General features: G+C 41.4%; 1 protein-coding gene across 1 annotated transcript in view; it reads left to right on the forward strand.

The window, feature by feature from the left end:
* Positions 1–3,053: 3,053 nt before the first annotated feature.
* LOC306771411 (neural-cadherin-like) overlaps positions 3,054–24,203 on the forward strand; it is a gene marked incomplete at both ends in the record, with an annotated part of 122,294 nt that continues 101,144 nt past the window's right edge. Inside the window, one exon of the mRNA XM_079260576.1 lies at positions 3,054–4,053. Coding sequence (XP_079116702.1) covers positions 3,054–4,053 — 1,000 coding nt within the window. The remainder of the gene's footprint in view (positions 4,054–24,203) is intronic.

A 24,203-nucleotide genomic window follows, 5' to 3' on the forward strand; every position in this document is an offset into this window, starting at 1 on the left:
ATTCTCATTTGATAAACTTCCAATGAAGAAATCAGCTTTTATGTAGGTTCTTTCTGTATGAAAAGGTTAACCAGATGCGCAGTAATGAGATAGTTTAGTTTTTGCCAATATTTTTGTTTTACTTTCTCACAGCCTCACAAAAGCTTCCTCTAAAACATCATTAGTGAAGGTGATTTCTCAACCTGGTTGCATACGCTGCTCCATAATTAATAGATCTATTAATAAACAGTGATAGTTTCTGCAGCATGGCTTACATTAGGTGCTGGGCGCCTTAAGGGGTTCACAGATCAAATCTAATTAGCTGCTGTACCTAATGCACGAGGGGGATGCCTTTATATTTATCCAGCCCCTTCAACTGCTTTTTGCCTTCAGGTTTTGATGAGGTAAAATGTCCTGAGGGCCTCGTATACACAGGAACACTACAATAAACAGCAACGCAGAACTTCACCTCCTGTCAGGTGTCATGGTGCTCCCAGAAACAGCTCTTCACATCAGGGACAGGCTTTTCCGTGAGCGTTCATTCAAAGTGTCCGCTGATGAATGGCAACCACAGCATCGGATGCTTAGTCATCCATTTTAATTGTCCTGTCATTCTTTAATAAACCTGCCCGTCTCAGCCAATTATTCCACTGACTTCTGCTGAACAGTCTATTTTTAAGACTTTTTAAACACTCCACGCTCTCTACGGCATAAACTGCCCATGAACTGATGTTAGTGCCAAGTCCTGTTAACGCAACCTTCCATCATTTCCTGATGTTTTAGTCCGTTTTCCTGGAAGAATAATGTACGATGCGACTCTTACCGAACATACGAGTGACATAATAAAAACCTCTTTCCCAGAAACCCTCCTGGTGTACACAGAATCATATGTAGGTAGCTTGTTTTAAATGTTAAAGGCTACAATCTCAGCTTTAGAAGCTGTGCCTGCCCCTGCTTGAGTGAAGGGAATGGATTTGGTCAATTATTCATTAAGTAAGCATGACGCTTTCTAATGTTCACTGACTGCTTTCTTCAGTGTGATTTTTTCTCTCTCTCTCTCTCTTTAATGCCCTGCAGCTCCCAGTTATCTGCTGGAGAAGAGGGATGATGAGGCTGTTTCATGATGTTTTTTGAGAATTCATTACAGCTTTGTTGTTTTAGATGTGCTGTATTCATCATTTCATCTCAGCAGATAACTGCAGCAACCCTCAAGTAAACTATCCCTCACACTCCGGCCCGGTCCCCGTGATTGAATTAGCCTTTGCTACAGCTATCTCCCACACTAGCAGTCACGGCCAATTTCACCATGTGAGACAACGTGATAAAAGACAGGAGTTGATTTGCATTCATGAAGAACTTAGGAAGTTCAAAGAAATGTTACAGAGTGGGATGAAGCACACGGGGTCCTTGCAGACAGGGTCTCTTTTTGACATGCAAGTAATGCTGCATGAGGTCATTTCCCATCAATAGGTCGCTGTCATAAATAGGCATGAGGGTTTTTTTTTTTTTTCAGTCTTTGGTGGACGTATTTGGAAATGCCAGTTTCCTCTTCAGGTTAAAGATGGCACACGACGGCAGGCAGCGAGCACACGGGACGGCTCATGTGTTTGGGTGACACAGCCCGGAGCTTGTGCCACATAAAGGAATGCAACGATCAAGCAATATGAGATATGTGCTCCAGTTGCACGCTGTGACTCAGAATTGTCTGGAGGCTCGCTGCCAGTTCCCAGAGTTATTGCCTGAAATGAACAGTTTACTGCAGAGAGTGGATTTGGCAAAAAAACAAAAAAAACAAAAAAAAAAAAAACTGCTGTGATGGATTGTGGTTTCAGATTGATAAGAATCATTCAGGCAGCGCTTTGATGAATTTTCACAGATGTTTTCTGAGAGCTGAGAAATATTGCATAACTCCCCACCTCTGATGCATAACTGATCCATGCACATCTCAGGGAAAAAAAAAACCCAACACGACAACCTACACTGCTCTTTCACCTGTTATGTCCTCATCCGTTTGACAAATCAGAGTGAGACGTTCTGCATTCTGAGTCGTCGCAGACAGATGTGTAAAAGGAAATTGAAAGTTTTCACTCTGTGGGAATTAGCAGCTGCCACATACAGATTAAGGTTTTCTCTGGGTGCTTGGCACAGCAGAGTGAGAAAGGCAAGAAGAGCATGGAGTATGACAATCATAATGTGAACTCTATGTGCACATTCTGGCTGCAAAGACATATGGAACTACTCAGCGTAGGCTTCCATAAATCATCATGTTTACACAGTTTAACAGCCCAGATCCCTGAATTTGCATTTATATTGAGGCATTTTGCAGTTTTTCTTTGTTTCTTTGAGCTATAAATGAAATGTGTGATTGTGTAAACACATGTGCAGTGTGGTTTGGGAACAGTAACCTAAAACTCAAAGAGTGCTTGAGAGCATTAGGTCGAAGGTTCAGTTCCTTGGGGAGAGGATGAGTGGTGTGCATGAGTAATTCTCCCCTCAGTAAATAAAGCAGACTTAAGGAAGGCACAAGCAGCGTTTGGAGACAGTTGTGGTTGGATGGAGCGTGGCAGAGAAAAGGAGCATATGTGTTGGGTTCTGTCGACTTTCAGTGGAAGGAAAGCATGAGTGATTTTCCCCTCGATCAACAATTCTTTATGCTGAGAGCGGATTTATGTGCCACACAGCTGCGAAGGCTCGAGCTGCGTGTGCACAGGCTCAGCCGACGCGAGGAGGTGTGAGGCAGACACCCCCCCTGACCATCGCGCAGGGTGGGGTTCACCGAGGAGCTCCGTCCCCGCGCGCCGCCACGCCCCCGCGCTTGGCGCTGTCCGGTGCTCCGGTGCTGAAGGCTGGATGGGAAAGCAGCAAACTGCCTGCAGCGCCGTGGACTGCCTGCTGCATGGAGCCAGAGCAGCCATCTCCCAGGATGAACAAGCTCAAAGTTCACAGGGATCTCTTGGAAGGATCGTGTCGTGGATAACTATGGAGGGAATGTTTCCCAAGTGTTTTTCTTTTCTGTTTGAATGATTTTCTGTCGTTTCCCTCGAGTCGCTCGGAGGGGAGAACTTGCCACCAACATGGTCTGGGGTGTTCTTTTCTTCTGCCTTCTGATGCCGGCTGCTGGATATCAAGCACACAGGCGACTGCCTTTCTTTCACGGGCATGTTTTTGAGAACTCGCCACCTGCTTCCAAAGTAAGCGGACTGAGCATTCCGGTGAGGCGCATTGACGCGCAAAAATGGTGCCCTTCCTCCGGGATGCACTTCAAACTGTGTGGGAACGGCAGCGAGGACTTCCGCGTCCTCGCGCACCACAAGCGGGGGAATATATTGTTAAAAACTTCCAGGGTTTTGGACAGGGAGGCTCGCTCAGACTACCTGCTGAGCGTGGCTCTGTGTTGCCAGACCTGCGCGCCGGGATCTGTTGTCTTCGAGGTTGCGTCGGTGAAAGTGGACGTTCTGGATTCCAACGACCATGCACCGACTTTCCTCAGCGCGGACAGAATCCACATAAGTTTAGATGACACCGCAGCTCTCCGGGGTGTAGTTTACAGGCTGGAAGCTGTCGATGATGACAGTGGGAAGAACGCAGAGTTGACGTACATCTCCGTCCCCAAAAATGGCAGTTTCTACGTTGTCCCTAAAACAGGCGAAATCTTGCTGGTTGACTCAATCTTAGGGCTTAATTCTACTATCAGATTCCATGTTTACGCCAGAGACCACGGTTGGCCCTCTCTGACCAGTAAGGCTGTGATGGTAACCATTGCTCCACAGCGGTGGGCGACGCGACCACCTGAAACTCTGGGGTCAGTGAGGGCAGGGCGGTCCCCCAGGGCGCTCCTGGAGCCCGGCACCGTGCTCTCCCTCAACGTGTCCGAAGATGCGGGCCTCGGCTCAGTCATAATGACCCTGAACCCCACCAGGTTCCACTCAGCCGCCTACGAGCTGGTTCACCCGGAGCCAGAGAGCTCCCCAGTCACCGTGGGCCGCGACAGTGGAGATATCACAGTGAGTCAAAGGTTGGATCGGGAGACAGAGCCTTCCGTGGAGCTCACCGTGAAGATTCAAGACAAACGAGGTGTGTTTAATACTCATATCAATCCGCACTGAAGTTAACAGCCCCCCCTCTCCGCCCACCCCCTCCCACAGTCCTCTCCCCCTGCCATTATTTGCTTTGTGGTGATTACGCCCTGCTTATGCAATGCTGCACATTAAATGCACAAGCACGACCATCTGGACTTCATAGCTGGAGTCCCATCATCAGAGCTGACATATCGATTACATACATACTGGGGCAGTTAGTGTGGCTCCAGTATGTGCTGGAGGCTCAATCCACAGGTGCCTCATTATCCTGCATCCATCCACACGCCTGGAATATTTCCACCAGTAACGACAAATTCAACTGAGAATTTCTTTTCACATCATTCACTCAGATTTTTTGCCAAATTTACATTTGCAACGTACAACATGTTTGAAATTGATTGAATAAGAAGGAGCTCATTTGTAGCAGAGAGATGAGTCATGAAGGGTCTTAAACTGACTGAATTATGTCCTTGATTGACATAGTTTGCCACTGTGAAGTTGTTTTCAGAGCTAATCCTTGCAGAGTGGCAAACCACTGTGACCCTCTTTCTCTCATCTACTGGCATTACCCCTCTAATCCTCCTCTCATTCACTCTCTAGTCCCAGGGATTTGAAGTTGCATTGCCACAGTCAGGAAAACCTCTCAAACACTTGGAGGAAAGGTGAAATCCACATCAGACGAGTTTTTTTGGTCTGCCTCTTGTTGAAGTTTTACTTTAAACTCAAAAACAGGAACATAAAAAAGCAGAAAAAAGAAACACAGAATCAAAATGATTTGCTTTGTAATTGAGCGTCACGTTGTGCAGGAAACAGTGTGCACTGTTTTCATCCAAACTGCCTCCTGACGCAATGCTTCACAGCATGTTCTGCATGTCTGATTGGGGTACAGTCTTGTAAAGGAAAATGTTTGGAGGTATTTTGGCGAGTTAAAAAAAAAAAAAAAGTCAGAAATTTGATCTTGTACTTTTTTTTTTTTTTTTTTTTAAATTCCATCCACTTCACAGCTGAGCAACAGAATTCAGCCGCTCCAGTCTGACAGATATTCAGATATCTTCCTCCATTTTACCTCTCTCACCTGCAAAACTCTCCTCCTCTGATCAAAGGCAAGGCATGTCCTTTATCCTGCGACTCTGGCTTTTCAGACAGAATCCTGACGGGAGTCTGGGAGGACAGGCCTTTCTTCTGCTCGTCTCACTCCCAATCCGTGCATACACGTCTCTGATAGAATGAGTCCATTTTAGTTTTCTTTTTCCTATGGTTCTTTGCAGACGTTGAATCTAATCTCCCATGTGATTTTGCATGTGGGTTCGCTTTGGTGTGGCTGTAAATTTGTGCTCTGTCTCACAGATAAAGGGGCAAGCTAATGGATGAGTAAGGGGAAGAAAAAGAGGGTGAAAGGCATTTCGGATTTTGTACATCTGTCTTTGTAAGTGTGTTTGCATGCGAGTGTGACTGAGTAGTCATATGGAAATTAACCCGGGGCATAATAACAAAAGATTTAATGAGGTCTCATGCGTTGCATCATTTCGACTTATTTTACCGGAGTGAACTCGCTGCGGCGCAGAGCTGTCCGTGTTGCTGACAGTCACCTGCTGAATGTCAAACATGTGCCGTCAGGCAGCGGCCCACAAGCAGTTCAAACAAAGCATCAGTCAACAGCAAGTAACTTAAAAATATTGAAGCAAGTGAGGTGGACAAAACAATACTCCAGCCAAGCCCAGCAGAGCAGCATGGTATGGTCTCAGAAATCAATACCATGGCTAAAAATTGCTCCCGAAGGTAGTTGTTTTTGCAGCATCAGTCACTTATTATTAACTTTGCCCACAACTGAGGCATACCTTCAGTTTTATTTTATCATTCAGCTCTGATTCCCTTTAGCCTCTGATCCTTTTGCACAATACCAACCTTCCTGCTCTATTCTTTAACTACTGCTGTTGCAGTCACCCACATAAGCCATGTTTTATAGAATAAAGTAATACTTTAACATTTACAAACCTTAGAATATGATACATGAGGGAAAATAATCTGATGTGATTGAGCTCCTTATTATTGCTTTTTAAACTTTAAGAGTTTGAACTGGAAATGAAAAGGAGGTAATTCAGTACCAACAATCTTTACAGGCATTGTGTGTTTGGCTGTTATATCACAAAGGAACTGAGGAGAATTACTGTAAAAGCTGTTTTCATTGCAGGAGAGCACTGCATAGTTGTTGTGTGCACGCATGCTAACAGAAAGCCACTGCTCTGAAACCACTGCATTGTTGCATGCATGAAACATGGAGGTGTGATGTCATGGTCTGGGCTTGTTTTGTCACATTTTAGTCATTGCTAAACAGTGAATTCTGATTTTGTTTCTCAGTCAAACAACCAATCAATCAAGATTGTGTTTATTTAGCACTTTTTATACAAACAACAGCACAAATTGCTTTAGATAACAAAAATAAAAAGTAAATATCAACAATACAACAAAATTATAAACAAGCTTTCTAATACCAAAACTTATTAAAAACCACTAAAACCTAAATACACACATCCAGTCATTGTCTTTCACACACTTACACAGGTAAATAACATCAAACACCCCCATCTACCAGCCCAGTCTCTAGTCCCAACCCCCCCAGACAAACCATAGTCCCCAATTTCTAGCTTCAGGGGGCCACGAGGAAGCAATATCTTGGGGATCCGTCTACACCGGGACACCAATCATGTCCACAGAGGTCCCAGTGAACTGTCCCATCTCCCAGTGAACTGTCCCAGTTCATGACATGCCAGGTGACCTGCCAGTAACTTTAGGGCAGTGGAGGATACCACCAACCCCCACAGACAAGAGTGGTCATTGTAGTGGGGAACCTACAAACAGAACAAGCCTTGACCTCAGTGTGGAGGATCCCAGTAAGGACGGCACCGAGAAAATCAATTGGAAAAGAGATCAAACTTTAAAAAAAAAAAACAAAAAAACTAATACTAATAATATACATATACATATACATATACATATATAAGAGCAGCTCATATAAATTGTTGTCAACGGCAACCGGCTCATAGTTGCGACTCCACACCAGTAGATAATGTTGCATCATGATTCTTGACATATAATTAGCAATCCAGAGCCATTGTGGGAATCTAATAATTTTAGCAGATAAAGAGAAAATATTTCAAACTTTCAGACACTACTGTGTGTTCTAATATGTACATTTGTAATTTCCCTTTTCTTGTCTTTAGCTGCTCATTTCCCTCAATAATTCCAAGATTTCGCAGGTTACACTTTGTTTAGGTAAATGTAGACATGTTTAATGTATATTGAAAGCATTTATTAGATGGTTAATGTGGGCATGAAAAGCTAATCACAGTGGTGTGAGGCTGTCTTGCGTTAATAGGTTTGCTGTGAGTACTGCGTTATGATTAGAGCCATCTGATGAGATGTAATTAGTGTTGTTCAAATGGAGATTAAAAAGCCAAGTTTGACACTTAGAGATGCTGCCACACTGCATATAAAGGAGAGATGGAACAGCAGGTCTGGATTACTCTCAGTATGGTGTCTATCCTTGCTGAGTTACTTACCTAAAGAGGATGTGCTTAGCCAAAACTCAACACTTGTTCCACCCACGGCTCGAAGACGTGACACGTTTGAACGCTGCAGACTTCTTCATGGCCACTGCGTGATGAGAAAACAAGAAGTTTTTCGCCGTGTCGAGGCATACAGTTCCTTATGTAACAATGTTAATTTTCATAGTCATGCATTAGATTAAAATAACTTCCCATAAAAGTGATATCTGCTGCAGATCTCATATCATTAGACATAGTTCTGATTGGTCTTTTCTGCAGTAATTGATCAGTTAATGTAATCATGCAGGTTGTTGGGACATATGATTGCTGCTCTTACTGGTTTGTGCTGGTTAATTACCCAGAAATTATATCGTTTGGTTATATTTCACCACCAAAACGCTCTGATTCATTACACCACTTACTTTTTAATCACACCCCAAAGTTAAGCATTACTTTCTGTTTGTAAAACAAAACAAACTTTTAATATTTTTATTCTCAAATTTAATCAAATCCAGCATCATCAGAGCATGTCTGGAGCATCTTTTTTCTAATTTTGAACATTTTCAGAGGTCATAACAAAACATTTTAGGGGCTTTTAAAATAAAATAAAAAAACCTCTGGAACCGCTGTCGGGTTTTGACACTGGTTCTTCCCCTGTGATGCAACAGATTTAGCACACAGTATCATCACCTTGTTTGTTTAAAGAACTTCCTCAGAGCAAAATGAAAGCATCCTTCTATTCCTTTAAAAAGATCCCTGGCTAATGCTGGAGAAATATTTAACTTCTGCGCTATATTCAGTGCACCAAAAGTCCCCGGAGAAAACAATGATATTTTTCTGACATAGCCTCTGTGTATCAACCCATCTCTGTAAGGAAAGAAGAAAAAAGGAGAAGGTAAAAGTAATGGAAGTAGGCCATGACTCATGACTCAAAGAAACTGGCTATGCGGTGTTATTTTGTGGAGAGGGAGTGAAGGACCACTTCAGCTCTTCCTGTAAAGGATTTTCACCGGCCCACCGAGGACGTCAGTTTAAATTTGTGGTGGGGATTTTTCCTTTTTGCTTGTCCCACCCGAAGAATCCCTTTCTTTGTACCTGAGTGGGAATATGTTAATGGTATTTGATAGCTTTGGAGAAGCATTGAACTTGCAGTGCTGTCCTAAGTGGGTTGGAGTGGAGGATATTGGAGCGCCCCCCCCCCCCCCCCCCCCCCCCCCCCTCTCCTTTAGTTATCTGTGGGCAGACTGGTATTCTGTTTGTGGTAATCACCTCTTCGCAGCCTGTTTTGTCTGGGAACCCTTTGCATTCTCTCCTCCGCCTTCGCCTTTCCTCCTGCTTCTGTCTCACAGTCGGCATCTCGCCTCGTGCTGCCTTTAATCCAATTTCTCCTTTCCTACTTGCCCCCCCCAACTAAATTTGCATATTCCCCTTGTGATGTGAAATGAATTGAGAAGAGACTCAATCTCATTTTTGTTTGTAATTTGTGACTGAGGGGCTGTTTGTTTAAGTAGCAAACAATTTCACAAAAAGCTATCTGCATTTATTAAATTTAGTTTTTAAAAAATGCCTGGAGGGATTATGCTTCATTTTCACAGTGATTGTGAGCATGTTGGGTTGTGTGAACATGTACAGGAGTATTGTTTCTTTTTTCCAATCTACATTTCTAATTAAGTAAATTTGTTTGTGCATCAGTCGATTTAATGTTAAACGTTGTGATTGATATTTGCGAGTCCAGATTAGCTGCAGCAGAAAATCTTAGATTTGTTGCCTCTGACAATGCAGCTTAGAGCTGTAATGCAGCCCTGCAGCAGTGGATTCCTGCTTTGTGGTCGCTCATATATCAAATGGATGTGTCTCACGTCCTCACAGTCTTCTCCTTCTACAGCTTCGGCATACATCTGCTGCCATAGGAGGAAGGGTGTGTGTCTTCCTAGTTCTTTGTTATTATTATTATTTGAAAGATGGGATTAATCAGTAAGAACAAGAAGTAGGAAAGGAGCTCTACATGCAGGAGAGACGGTTAAAGTGGACATGAGTCAGTCAGAAAGGTCAGAACAAATGGTAAAGCCGAGGCCAGGAATGCTGCTATGAGATCAGGGAAGTTAAGAGAGGCAAAGGTGAGGAAGATAGAGAAGCACATATAGAGAAAAAGATAGGGGTGTGCTAATACATGCCAATGCGTGAACCTTTATTTATTTATTTTTACTTCCTACGCTCCTGCAAGCTTCACTGAAAATAAGTAAAGGGCAGCCAGATGAGAGATGGAGTGTTGTAGACTGCTGATGAGAGGTCAGCTCGGTGAAAAGTAATTGTCAAATGGTTAGAGGGCAGAAGTGAGAAGCTGTTGAGGTGACAGCAGGAGAATGAGGTGTGCACGTTCCTTAGCCTGTAGTGCAGAGTGGATGGTTACAGGGCACACCAGGGTTGGGGAAAAATATAGTACTGTACAACTGCAAAAAGGGCAGTGTGCTGGTATTTGTCTGGAAATTGTTGTAGGGCAAATGGAGTGAAGATGAGAAGACAAGTACCACCTGCCCTTGGGAATGGAGTGAAGTGAGAGAACAGAACAGTGCAGTGTAGAAGGACAAAGTGTGTGTGTTGTCTAGCAGAGATGCTTGGATTTACTTTCCTGCCCTCAGACAAAGAGTGCTTATCCTATACTAGTGCTCTGTTTGATGCACAATTAAAAGAGGGATTAAGTGAGATTGTTTTTATGTAGGGTAGCACGAGGACTAAGGATTCCCCACAAGTTTTGCATCCGCTGGTGACTAAAACTCTCACATGAATGTACCAAAGTGGAAAGTTCCTCAAACACAAGTACCTCAAATCTGTCGTTACCTGCCGCAATTTAGCAAATTTTCTCACTTTCCACTATTACAATTTACTGGTTATGCAGAAGGGATGCAACGCTGACTTCCAATGGAGAGAAAAAGAAAGGGAACCTTAAAATTGGCTTTGACTTGCACTGGGAACATACTGATGATTGCAGTGTGGCTGTAACGTGGCTGTTGGGTCCGTAGGAGCCCGCTTCGCTTTGCCATTTCTCATTTTTGGAAGAAACGAGGAGAGAATAAGAATATGTGCATGGAAAAGGAAACTTTCAGCTCGCATGGAAAAATGTTTCTACCTTTGCTTTAGGTGGTTTTTTACTTGTATTTGAAGTCACTTTTCCATTTGGTTGGAACTGGAAATGATTAAAATGACACGACTTGGCAGATGTTTGGGCTCCTAACCAGCAAACAGTAAACTCAGATTATTGGCTAACATCTTCCCAAATGTGATATAATATCCCCTTTCTAGAGATGAAAGTAATTTCTGAGGAAAAGCTCCTTCTGTTTTCCTCTTGTTCTTCAAGGCTGACATAGAGGTTTGTTTCCAGAACTGGAAGATGTTTCAGAGGGCTGGGTTGCAATTATAAAGTAATTTACTGTTACATGTTGATGCATCTTTCATTATTTAAAGGACTTTGTTTTGTTTGTTTCCCCCCTCAGCATGTGATTACTTCTTACTTTTAAAGAATTTGCAACAATCTATAATTAATTAACTTGAAAAATCTATTATTGACAAACCAAATTGGAGATTTGGACAATTACCTGGAAGGTTATTGTGGTAAAGTTATTTCCCAGGACTGAAAAAAATAATTCAAGATAAATACAGACATCCAACATATTATGAATCCTTTGCACCAAGCAATATAAGCCAATCACGCGTGACGTAGAATTCTGTGACATGTTAAAGCTGCCATACCTGCTTTCTTCAGTATTTCCACAACTTTGGCTCCGGTCTCTTTGTGGAGTCAAGGAATCAGTGTCAATAAAATATCTTTCAGACGGGATGTTTGATCTCAGCTTTGAAGTGTGCAGCATCTTGCAAAAGCGCTGATTCTGATTCTGAATTCAGACATCAGTCTGCAGCAATAATAACAGAAGCAGAGTCGGTTGCTTCACCATTCCCAAACTGGGACGAGGTTTTGGCGTTTTGACCAGTGGTCATCAGGTTGACCGCAGTCAGACGTTTTCATATGTCACTTTAAATGTGTAATGCTGCTTTTCATGTTTGTCATGTTTTCTTATTAGTTCAGTGTTATTGAAGCCAAGATGTTTCCATTAGCTAAGCTCAATATGCACATGCATGTTTATTTAAATGTTTACTGACTTCTTTTTTTTTTTCTCTTACTTGGGTTTTATTGTTGTTTATAACTGTTGCCGTTGCCCTTATAGTATTTTCTTTTAAACCAGAGATTTTTTATTGATATCTTTGGTATGCATACTTTTAACTTGATTTTTATTTTGTTCAGCACTTTAGTCAACGGAGGTTGTGTTAAATGTGCTATATAAATAAAAGTGGAATTGAATCGAATAAACTGTGAGGCCATTTTACTTCTACTTTTTTTATTTCCTCCTTTTAGCATTGCATCAATGCTGCTTTTGGCAGTTTAAAACTTCCACGTCTGCATGGAACAGATTAGAATAGACTAGCACGTAATAGAAACATTTTTATTGTCACCAAAGTGAAAGTAATTTGGTTAAACACAAAAGAACAAGAATAGGCCCCAAAAGAAAGTTCTTTTAACCACTGCATCCTGCCACGTTGCCATTCGATAAGAACAACTACTTCTTTTACTGAATTACAACAAACTGGTAACTTTGCCAGTTTATCAGAGCAGTTTATGGAAATGTCTCTGGTTCTAATTTAATTTTTTCTTTGACTTTCAAATGACTGACTTAGATTTGATATTTGCTTTTCTAGTCAGTGGAAGCCCAGCCATTAATGACATGTAAAATTCTACTTTTTTTTTTATCTTTTCCATTAAATCTGGACATTGCTGAAATCATTGATGGTGTTGTTCTTTTATGGAGGGAGTTTGCAGCTCATCATGACTTAATAAACATAACTAAGGCGAGAAACATCTCATCTTACCGGGACAATGCGACAATGACAACAACTCCATCATTCATGAATCAGACTTGAGGTTAATATTAAACCTGTAATCAAACTGGTGAATCCTTTCTACCATCACTGCTAGAAGAGGGAAGAAGCAGCCAAAAGCATAATTGAAGTCAAGACACTGAATGAGTGAGCATGTACTGTATCTGTCCTGATAAGGCAGAAAGCCCATCCTTCAACCCACATGTATTAGCTAGTTGTGTGTGCTGGTGCAGGAAATGTGAGTGGTGCATTTGGCACATTGCTTGGAGAACAGTCATGGCGACAGGGAGTTTTTATTGGGCCAAGCGTCTGCATTATTGATGCCCATTACCACAGACATGGTCAACTCCAGACATTGCACAGAGGCAGGCGCTGTCAGATAAATGTCTCGCTGACCTCCAAGCACACAGATTCCCTGGATGTCTCTGTGCAACCTGATGTCTACCTTTGTAATAAATGAGCACAGCTCGCACATTGTACAAGGAGCTTATCACTGACAGTGAAGGTTTTGTTTTATTAAATCTAATCCATGATGCGCTGGCACAAGCTTAGTGGGAGACAAAGGCTCGAGTCTGAGAGTTTTGTTGACATAATTTAATCATCCGTGGTTATGTTTGCTGTGATTGCCTAAATGTGGAAGAAATTTCTGATGAACAGTAACATTTCAGCTGACTGGCTGCCTGCCTGGCCCTTTCCCCCCCAGTTCATTTGAAACTTTTGTTCTGGCTCCACGTTGGCATGCTGGGCTGTCTCTCAGTGGCATTTCCCCGGAGAGTTGAATTGATTTTGTGGTATTGATTAACCAGGAGCAGTTTTGCTCCCAGTCACAAAACATCACTTTAAACAACAATTTATATGTCGCAGAATGGGCTGTGACAGAGGCTTGCTGATAGTTTACCAACTCAAAGAGAGGTAGGTGTGTGATTGAGTCGAGGGGCTGATAGAACTCTCCTAAAGTACTCTAATGAATCAGCCTTTCAGACAGGCCTGCCTTTTGGCTTGAATGAAAAAGGGAAAATTTGAGCCAGCACTGGGTTCTGTCGTGGGAATTCGATGCTTGTGCTTATTTATCTGTTTGGTCTTGAATTTCTCAACCTTTTGTACCCAAAGGTCCAATTAACTGAGCATAACAATGGTTGCAGCCCTGTTCTCAGTGGCCCAAAGAGGGACTGATAAGCTAACAGGACGCAGACAACTTTGAAAGCTTCGCTGGTTGAACTGTGAACAAGGAGATTTTTAATGCGGTGAAAAAGATCACATGGCTGGCCAAGTTGCCTAGTGAGATGTTTTGACATGCCATGAACTTTGCTTTGGAGTAAAGTGCACAAATTGCAGAAATGGGAGTAATTGCGGGACACCAATTTGCACAGTGAAAGTGTGGCTTTTGTTGAACAAACGAAAATGAGCGCCACGCTAAAAAGAGAATGAAGGCTGAGATTCTCGCTGCATTTTGGGCTGACTGACGATCAAAAAGACTGTGTGGAAGACAAGGGAATTGGGGCTCAGATTGTAAAAATGTGTTTGAAAATGATGTCCATCGCATGGTTCATGGTTCAATCAGTTTCAGTAAGACAGAGACAGAACAGCTCCATCACAGCCAGAGGATTGCTGATTACAGAAGCAGGTGTCTTTGATGCATGGAGAATGTAGTGTCTCTTAGAGCTGATAGGCATCTAAGGGGCTGTTATATGGATATTTTAAGATGAGAGCTTGTCTGTGTGTGAGAGAGCTGCAGTGATATAGAAATATGCAAACAGAGGATCTAAAGATGACATTTCCTTCCTGTTTGTTTTGTGATCTGGCTTTGGCTGTCTGTTGTGTGCTTTTGTTCGGCTTTCCTCATCTCAATTTGGACGTTTTTGCTCCACACTTGACTCATGCACATGTGTTTGCAGCATATGTTCTTTTTTTTTTTTTTTTTTTTAATCTGTGGAACCAGTGAATGTGCAGGGCTGTCTTTCTATCTTTTACTTTGCCTCAACAGTGTAGGGGCTTAATTCTGTGGACAAATCAGACCATATGGTCTCTGCAGTCTTATAAAGTGATGAGAGGGATGCGATAGGGATGTTGCTGTGCTGTTAGTAGAGCCAGCTTTGCTTCTGAAACAGAGGCAAGCACCACTCTCTGTCATGCATTAAGTTTCGTGCTGCCTTTGCAAACCCAATTATTCAGAAGGAAAAGAGGACAAAAAGAGACGGAAAGCAATAATTTGACTTTTTTCTCTTTGTTTCCTACGGCAACATTTGCAGATGACTTGTTTAGACCCCGCCTGTATTTTTGCTATACATTTCCCACTATTTCTGGGCTCGTAATTACTTCTGCCCTTTCGGCTCTGCCACTCCTTCAGTTTAATCGTGTCATTTCTGTAATTAATTGTGCGACTCTACGGTAACTTGGTTTTGATGGATATCTCTGATGTAGAAATGGTTTCGTCTGTCAAACATTAAATTGAAGATCTGTCCCTAAATGTTCGTAAAGCAGCGTGAATAATTGTGTGTTTGAAGTTACAAATGATACAGTCATTTGTCTCAATATTTGGATTATGTTTATGTTTAATCCTCCTGATGGAGCATTACTTTTAATAGTAATAATGATAATAATATTAGATCATGCTTATCCAATGTGAACATTATCACAGATTTAGGGCATTAAGATTGATTTATTTTGCACTTTACAAACATATGTATGCTATAATCATAGATTTCCGTCATTAACATAACTGTGATTGCAGATATTGTGATAAAGTGAGACGTGTTGGGGGAGTTAAACACTTGGTTTCTCTCACACACAGTGGGTGATCAACATTGATCTTGTTTAATCTTGCTGGCCTGCTGCTAATGATGGGAGATGATGGTCCACACAGGACAGACTGCTCACTGGATTAGATATCTAAATGAGGACTTTATCCTCATCCTCTATTTCTCTTTCCCCCCCATTACCAATAAGCCAAAAAGCAATTGCATGCTGATTTATAGTTTAATGCATGTGACTAATACTTGCATGTTTTGTGTATGTGTGGGTTTGCAGTGTAGACAACAGGAAAAAAAACACAAAGAAACAATACATCCTTGGGTTTCGTCAGTGTGCATTCATGCAAGTGTGCAGCGTTTACATTAGAGGAGCACTGTCAGAGCTCAAGTCCAACTTCACACTGCTGCTCCATACTAATGGGCTGCACTTCTACGTGAGTACATCTGCAGTGTTCAATGCATTATTCTGCCTTTGCACAATAACATACAGTCATAGGGGGTTCCCAGAATTCCTCCCTCTCTGGTGTGCTGAACAATCACAGACCCAGGTCTGGTTTCAGTGATAGATTAACGCTGTCTAACCCATACACTGTTGCTTGTTTTCCCATTAAACCTGTGCGGCAGCCTCCGTAGCTTCTTCCTGGCATTGGTCTTTGCTTTTGTATTTATGTGTGTTGGCATCTCTGCCTGTGCACAGGCTATGTGTGATTGTTTGCCTAGAGACGTGTTTCTATGGAAAGATATCGAAAGCGCTCCATGGACCACCTCCATCAATCACCAGCTCAGAGAGAAATCGAAAGAGGGATGGGAGATGGAAAGAGAGATGGGGGTCACCAGAGTAAGCAGCATCCGGAGAAAGGGAACAGAGGAGACAGAAGAAAAGTGGATGAATGGATGGAGCAGGCAGTACCCGTCTCTGATTGAGCTGGGTACTGTAGTTTATATCCTTTAGAGATAAGGCCTGGGAGCACCGCTCAGCAACTTCCTCCCCTGTAGCTTGAACTGAGCATGATAATAAGAAAGCGTGAATGGGGCAAATTGAATTAATGCCGCGGCACACCATAAAAGCCCTAACTATAATGCATTTTAAAATCCTATAATGAGGAGAGAGCTAAAATAATTTCACACTTCAGTGAAGAAGATGGCCCAGTAACAGATTTTGGGCCTGGCTGACACTGCCAGCGCTTTTGTCATTTAATGTGACTTTAGGTGCAATGTCGAAATGATACTTACTTTTGCTTCCTGGCGTGCAGCAGCACGAGACAAACTCGATGAACAAACGTTTGAAATCCGTGCTGCACATACAGAGTTTAATCAGAGTGGGGAACGGCTGCTTGCCTGCTGATGTCTCACTTGGGTCAGTTTTGCGGTGTTGAGTTAAAAGTGTTTCAGAGAGGACACATCTGCTGTGGAAATATTCCCTCATTACTCTCCATTAGCATCCCATTCAGTGATGGGGACGGGGGTAGGAATTGGACCTTGCCCTGCTTGTGCCCGCATGTGCGTGCATTCTTTTATATGCATGCATACATGTGGAAAAAGCACAAATGTGTGATTCTGGGTATACACAAGCAAAAACACGCAAAGCATTTTTCACCGTCCTTGCGTGCTGTCAGCTATCCCTTCCTCATCATTAGAATCATACTGCCATAAAGCTGAAATTACCTCTCCATTATCAAACCATAGGGAGAGAGAAAGATGGCTCTCTGACACAGTAACACCAACAGACGGGCGTTGATAGAGACTAATGACTAAATGAAAGCTGCTGCTATGAACGGTGCACCTTTCTGGTGGGAACAGGAGGGAGCAACATTAGCTGCTTCCTCTTTCCTGTTCTCTTCTCTTCTCAGCCATCTGAAACATCAAACTCCGCCTTTCTCACTACTCCTTAAGGAATAAAGTTCTCTTTCTTTATGATTATTATTTTTGATGTGTGTTTGTGTTGAGCTGTACTGACTTTTTTTTAAATTTAACCTGAAGGAAGTGAGGTGAGCGCAGGAGCACATCATTCATCTGCTTCCACATGTACGGTGCACAGCTGCTGTTACACATCACTAGATAAACAATGCATATGATTTAAAACACGAATACCACCTCATCCATACGTGCACATGCAATTTGACATGCTTGAGATCCTGAGAACTCACATGGATGCACTAACAAGGCAGGATTCCATAAAACATCAATACTCTTACAAATACAAACAAACCTTTGTGCAGATAAAACAAGACACACAGAAGCACACACAAGCCAAGTGGAAAAAAACAAAACATGCTGCATGTTGTAATTCCTGTCCCAGACATGAGACTGAAAGCCCAGAGCAAGGTGTGAAACAGGGCAGGGAGAGGTCAAACAACAATTTATGTCTGTTTCCCTCATGCTGAGAGATTGCATAGGAATATTCCATCTTGTGGTGTCACTGAGATTAACTGTCTTTGCCAACTTTGCAAATGACTGTGAACTGTGTGACGGGGTGTGCACACGGTATGCACCACTGTGTATCATGTCATTTCCACTGGAGAGGGCTGGTGGGTGGAATGATGGGTGAGAGCTCCGTGTTCTGTACCAGATATATGCTGGAGTGCATATTATTGCCAGACAAGGTATCTGTTTGCATTGCTGCAACATTATTCCACCACAGACTTAAGGAGCAGAAAGCATGCTTCTCCCTCAGCTCCAATTATGTGTGATATCACAGTATTGTAACAGAAGTTACAATACTTGACTACGAATCCAGCGCTTATAACCGTAACCCGGTTCACTGTTCACCTGTGTTTACAGTTATTTATCTAAATCTCCTCTGCGAGGAGGCAAGGAATCCAACACAATGTCAATCATCGGACTTGGAATTTGCTTTTAAAATGTCCTCCAGGAAGCTTCAGTCATTTATTTATCTTCACATGCCCATCAAAGGCTCAGAGAAAATACTAACATTTATAGAAATCAAGAAATGTGCTGTGGGAGAATGTAATTCATCCTTTTATTCTGCTTTCCAATCAATTTCTAAGCTTTGAATCTTATTCTTCCACTATAAATGGGCTGCCTGCAGCCTTTATTGGAGTGCATTTACCTTCCAATCATCAGGAATTCCAGAAAATAGCCACAGATACAATTGTTTTGTTCAGACTGCATCATCTTGACCCTTGAATCTTGATTGAGTGATGGTTGATAAGAGACTGGCTCTAGATAAGAAACAAAAGGCGAGGTGCAGCACTGTATATTCCTTTAAGACAACTGGAAGCCTATTTTCTATTCAGCCAACCTGCCCTCATTACGCTGTAGGACTGCTATTGATTTGCTGTGAGCGCTGCATCTTGTTGCTTTGATGGTGTATTTAACATTTGCTGAAATACTGGGAGAACTTTAAGGTCTGATTTTATATATTTTGGCTGAACTCCTTTTACTGGTCTGTCTAAACTGGCTTGTTTCAAATTTAAAGGGAGCATAATCTAGATTTTCTTGTTAATAATAAAGTTAAATGTCTTTTATTAAAACCTGCTACTGTTCGAGGTAGTCTGCAGATGTCTTTCATGGATTTATCAGTTGAGGATCCTGACAAGTCATTATCAGGAAAAAAAAGCCAATCCTGAAATGTAAAAACGCTGAAGTGTCCGATGTATTCAGATCATGCATCAGTCCACATGTGCATGTGGGATTATTCACTCCTGATGAAATGCCCGTTCATTCTCCAGACTGCTGTTGGAGATGTCAAATCCGAAGCAGCCAGCAAACTGGCTGCTTCGGATAGAAATCAAGAAATGCCACCGTGCACCAAGACCTTCACAAAGCACTGACTGGATGGTACGGTTGCTGTTTTTAACTCAATAATTACACCATCATTCAAATGTTTTATTCAACTCGGCTGGTGTGTAAAATAATGACAATAATTATTTTTAAAGGCTACTTTAAATGTTACACATAATGCGATACAATGCCTGTAATTAGAATAAAAATAGGTTAGTTAATGTCAGTCCTAAATACCAGTCCATGCACCCATTTTTATAAAGATTTAGTGTCTCCTTTCAGGACATACTAAAAGATCTGTTCATTAGCAGGTCTTAAAATGTGCTAAACTCATCCTTGCATGCACAGCAATGACACCGTGGTCAAAATACAGAAGCATTCGTTAAAAAGCTGCACACTGCTTGGTAGTTACCAGGCGCTGCTGATCAAATGCACTTGATCAATTAATCATTGGGAAGTGTGTGTGTGTGTGTGTGCGTGTGTGTGTGTGGTTGGGGGGGGGGGATTGGTGTGTGTTTAGTTATTTTCTAATCTTTTTGACATGCAAGTTCATGTTTTTATTGTGCAAAGCATTTTGCACAATAAAAACATGATCTTTTATGAAAAGAGCTTTTTAAATAAGATGCTGATTTAATATAAAAGTTTTGATAGTTTATTTGTTAAAAGCTTTGAGATGTGTGTGATCATGATCCTAAAGATAGCATCTGTGTTGCACGGTGACAAACGTCATTCGTAGGTTATAAACACAAATAAAAGTTACCAGTTGGATCCAGTAACTAAGTTTATCCCAGTATCATTGTCTAGTGGTCCCTCTTTTGTTGTTGGAGTTACATTCTGAAAACACCCTGCGTTAAATAAAATTCACAAAATGATGCGGATTTTATTAATTTTTTACTCATCAAAAGGTATGTTAAGGCCTAGTTATCCCTCCTGTGAGTGTTTATAGACCTTTCCCAAACTATGATGAACACTTTAAACATTCTCACACACTTTATACACTCTCAAAAACCTACATATGTTTAACAACATGAATTTCTTAATAATTCCTCACCCTGTAAAATACAAGACAGCTTCTCTGCTGGCGCTGCGTCGCCATCCTCATCTGTAACGTTGCTTTCCACAGAAGGCCCAGGTGTTGCTGTCTTTTTCAGAGTGAAGAATAGGTTGGCGCTCCTTTATTTTTTTAATAAGATTTTGTTACGGCTGCTGTAAATTTGCTCTAATCATCCCGGCTCCTTCTTGTCACCTAACCTCATCGACGTCTCTCAGTAGCTGCCGTCTGAGCCAGTGAAGATTTGACACCTCTCCACACCAATATAAAAGAGCATCAACTCCTTCATTCAGTGGCAGCTGTGTGGACAGCTTGCCCTCTCTGAGACTGGTTGTGGTTGTTGTTTTGAAGAGCCTTTACGGCCTTGTGTGCTGTCTTGTCGTCTTTTTGTGTAGCCTTTGAGCTTAGCTGTATGTTTTGCTGTTTTGATTGTTTTGTGTGACCTGGGTTGTTAATGCTGCTTAATTGTCTTTGTGCTTTTTGAAATAGTTCTGATGTAGGCTGCACCACCTGCCTTCCCATTTGGGCCTGTATTGTTTTTTTTTTTTCTCTTTATGGGACAATAAAATTTTCCAAAACTTACTTTCAGTCAGGCACCCTTCTGTTTTATGTTGTCATTTCCCAGGGAAACTCAAAAAAGCTTGAAAGTTGCATCCTCAGACTCTGCAGGCCTCAGTGTGTTAAGAGTTAAAATTCCTGACAAATTAATAAAAAAAACAAAAAAAAAACAACAAAACTGAATAAGTACAGTTTGTTTTGTAAAACTGCCTGAAAGCTCTGTAACTTTTGGACTGTGCATCATGAAAACTAAACAGTAAACCAGCACACACACACACACACACCTGAGTAACTGTAACGCATAGTGGTGGAGGGTTGATGATGTGGGCTTGTTTCATAGCAATGGTGAGTTAAGTTGAGTTGATCATCAATCTGCTCTGCATTCCAAATGACAAAATAATACTAAAATCATAAAGAAAAAATAAATAACTTCAACATAAAAAAGAGGAGTGTGCTTTCCTCTTTACTGCTTGTTTCTGCCCTTTAATAAATCCCAAACAGGAAAAAACTGGCAAACAATAATCTTCAAAGTTTTATAAATCTGTTTTAAGAATAATATTCTTAGTCACCAATAATGGGGGCCATTGCTTCGGTGGTCTCAGCTCTCATCAGGCTGCTGTTGTACATGATGTTTGTGCATGTATTTAAAAGAAAGGATGTCATAGTATTTTCCAGAACCTTATTCTAAAACAGGCAGGAATGGAAGTTTATCTCTGACTGTTCACTTACTAATCTTGCCCAATGGTCTGAAATCAAATGTGTCTTTTTGATGGAAACACTTTTATCAAAGCAGAAAAATTGTATAATGAACATTTCTGATGGCAGAGATTTGTCCTTGTATCTGTACTCATGGAAACTGTTCAAACCCTCTAGAATTGAAAAGTTTTTATTTAGTGTACTTCTTTAATTATCTGTAGATTTTTGTCTTGACTGGTGCAACAAAAAGTGCCATTGCAGCACCGCAGAATAACTCAGCATGCACTAAGTAATACACATGGATTTTCTTGTAACGTGGAGTCAAGGACACACTGATTCAAATGTAGAATTATGTTTGATTTCAACCATTTTCATCCTGTTCATCTATTGGCTGGTTCGTGAGTGAAAGTGATCCTGTGGAGAGGAGGAGGCTGTTCGCTGTGTGAATAATCCTCTGTTTTTATTGCACCATGCTGCAGCCAAGGTAAAGCGGGATAAGGAGCTCTAAAGTTACCGTTCTTGAAAGACAGCTGTCAAGAGAGTGAAGTGACTAAACATAAATGTGGCTTAGTGTTTGCTCATTTAGAACGTTGCATCACAGCGATGGTGATTATTCATGTGAAGTCTGAGGTTTTTACTGTTGGTTTCATCAGCAGGAACGTTCAGTGGTATTCTTTCCATAGAGGCAATTATTACCATTTATTGGCTGTCAGAGTCGATCAGGACTGCTTTGAAGTGTTATATTGATTATCCAGAGTCACCGTGATGAACGTGTGAAGTATCTTTTATCTGTGCAGGAGAAGGGAGCGAGACATTCATCCGTATGAACACACATTGTCTCAGGTCAAACTGCAAAACAACACAGAATTTTTTAGCAGTTTTCCCGACATGTTGAAAGCAAGTACAAGAGCAACATTCAGGGTTTCTGTCAAAATCAACAAAACAAAAAAACAAACAGCCATAACAACAAACCAGGGATCTTCTCATGACAAACACTTCTTTGTGTGTCGGACTTTGCTGTGTGTCGAATACAAAAGTGTGACTAAAACGATCCATGACGGAGTGAATCATCCTCCCTTTAGGAGTGTGCCAAATATTTTGTTGGGGTGGAAATTGGAACTGGCTCTATCGACAGCTATTGACTTGAAAGAAATCTCCCCAATACGTGTGTTGTGCTATTGCATGTCGGAATGATTAAATACAGACTTGGAAGGGATGGGATGAAAATTTCATCTCAAAGGTGAAAAATGCAGCAAAGATTTCTTCTGCCTTAAAGCATGAAACACCTTTAACTATCTGTGGCTGGTAAGTAGCTTTTCTGATGAATACTAATGATTCAAGTATTAATTTCAGCCTGTACTCAACAGCTTTCAGCGACATTGCTGCCTGCAGACTGATAGACAGACTGGCTTCTATTACCCGATTAAGAAGTCTTAGACCAGGGGTGTCCAGCTCCGGTCCTCAGGGGCCACAATCCTGCAGGTTTTCCATGTATCCCTGCTCCAACACACCTGACTCAAACTAATCTGCCGTTGTGCAGAACTTCATTGGTTGTCGGATCCATTTAATGGAAGCCAGATGTGTTGGAGCAGGGAGACATGGAAACCCTGCTGGACAGCGGCCTTCGAGGACTGACTTTGGGCACCCTTGACTTAGACTAACAACACTGACAGCTTTCTTTTTCTGCATTCCACATATTATTCAGCAAACAACACCTAGTGAATAAAAGAATAAAGAGGTTCATCCTTGTTTTTATGCTATTAAATAGAACATGAATCACATTGGATTTTTACATCAGTTATTAAATACAAACATAGGAGATGAAGAGTGGAACTGTAATAATTTATTAGATTTCAGATAGTCGTAAATTTTAAGTTCTGGTCATGTTTTGATTCTTCTCATTTCTTATAAAAGATTTATTTGCAAAATCTAAAATTTTCAAGGAAAATTTTTGACTCATTGTTAAGATATTTACATCAGTAGAGGGTGTGTGTCTGTGTGTGTGTGGGGGGCATCCTGGCCTGCAGGGTTTGCTGTCACTTACTTACTGTCCATTTTAAAACTCTTCTTAAAACCCATTTTTATTCTTGGCTTTGAGCCCGGTGTCAGAGCTTTGCTACAGCCTGGTTTTATTCACTATTTATTTTGTTTTTATTGTTTTGATCTCTTATACTTTAAAATTGTGTATGATTTATTGCTTTAGAAGCAATTATTGTATTTTATTATTTATCTCTCTTTAAATTGTTTTCTTGTCTTGTGTTGTTTTGGTTGATTACATGCAGCACTTTCTTTCAACTGTGGTTGTTTTAATGGCTTTATATGTAAAGTTACCTTGAAGGTTTAGATTTTTGTCTGCTCCAACTCATCTGACTGAGTAACTGTGGAGGACTTGATAGGCTGTTAGCTTCATTTGATCTGAATCAGGTGGAGCAGGGAAACATCTAAAACATGCAGGACCACTCATGCTTTCTTTACAGCTAGCCGATATTTAAAATCTGACATGTATTCTTTTCATGAGGCAGCTGCACTGTGAAGATCGTTTGTGCTTTTATTCATGTGCATTAATTAATCATTATTTATTTAAGCGTAGAGACCTTGACTTGCGTTTCCTTTTTAGATGTCAAAGTGCATCTTTGTAAGCACAAATCTCCATGCTTAGTGTATTAATTTGATGAGGTTACTAGGACTTGGCTGCACAAAATGTCCACTTAACGGATGAATAGAAGGAAGGAAGGAAGCTTGTTTTTCAGTACAAGCATGACAGGATTTGCTATTTTGGACTAATTTGTATCCCCATCGTCATGGCTAGCAGGTATTTGATGAGTCATACTCAAAGTGACTAACATATCGGTCATGGTTGTATGTTTTTGTT

This window comes from Telmatherina bonti (genome assembly GCF_933228915.1).
Source record: "Telmatherina bonti genome assembly, chromosome: 2".
NCBI classification, from domain to species: Eukaryota; Metazoa; Chordata; class Actinopteri; order Atheriniformes; family Telmatherinidae; genus Telmatherina; species Telmatherina bonti.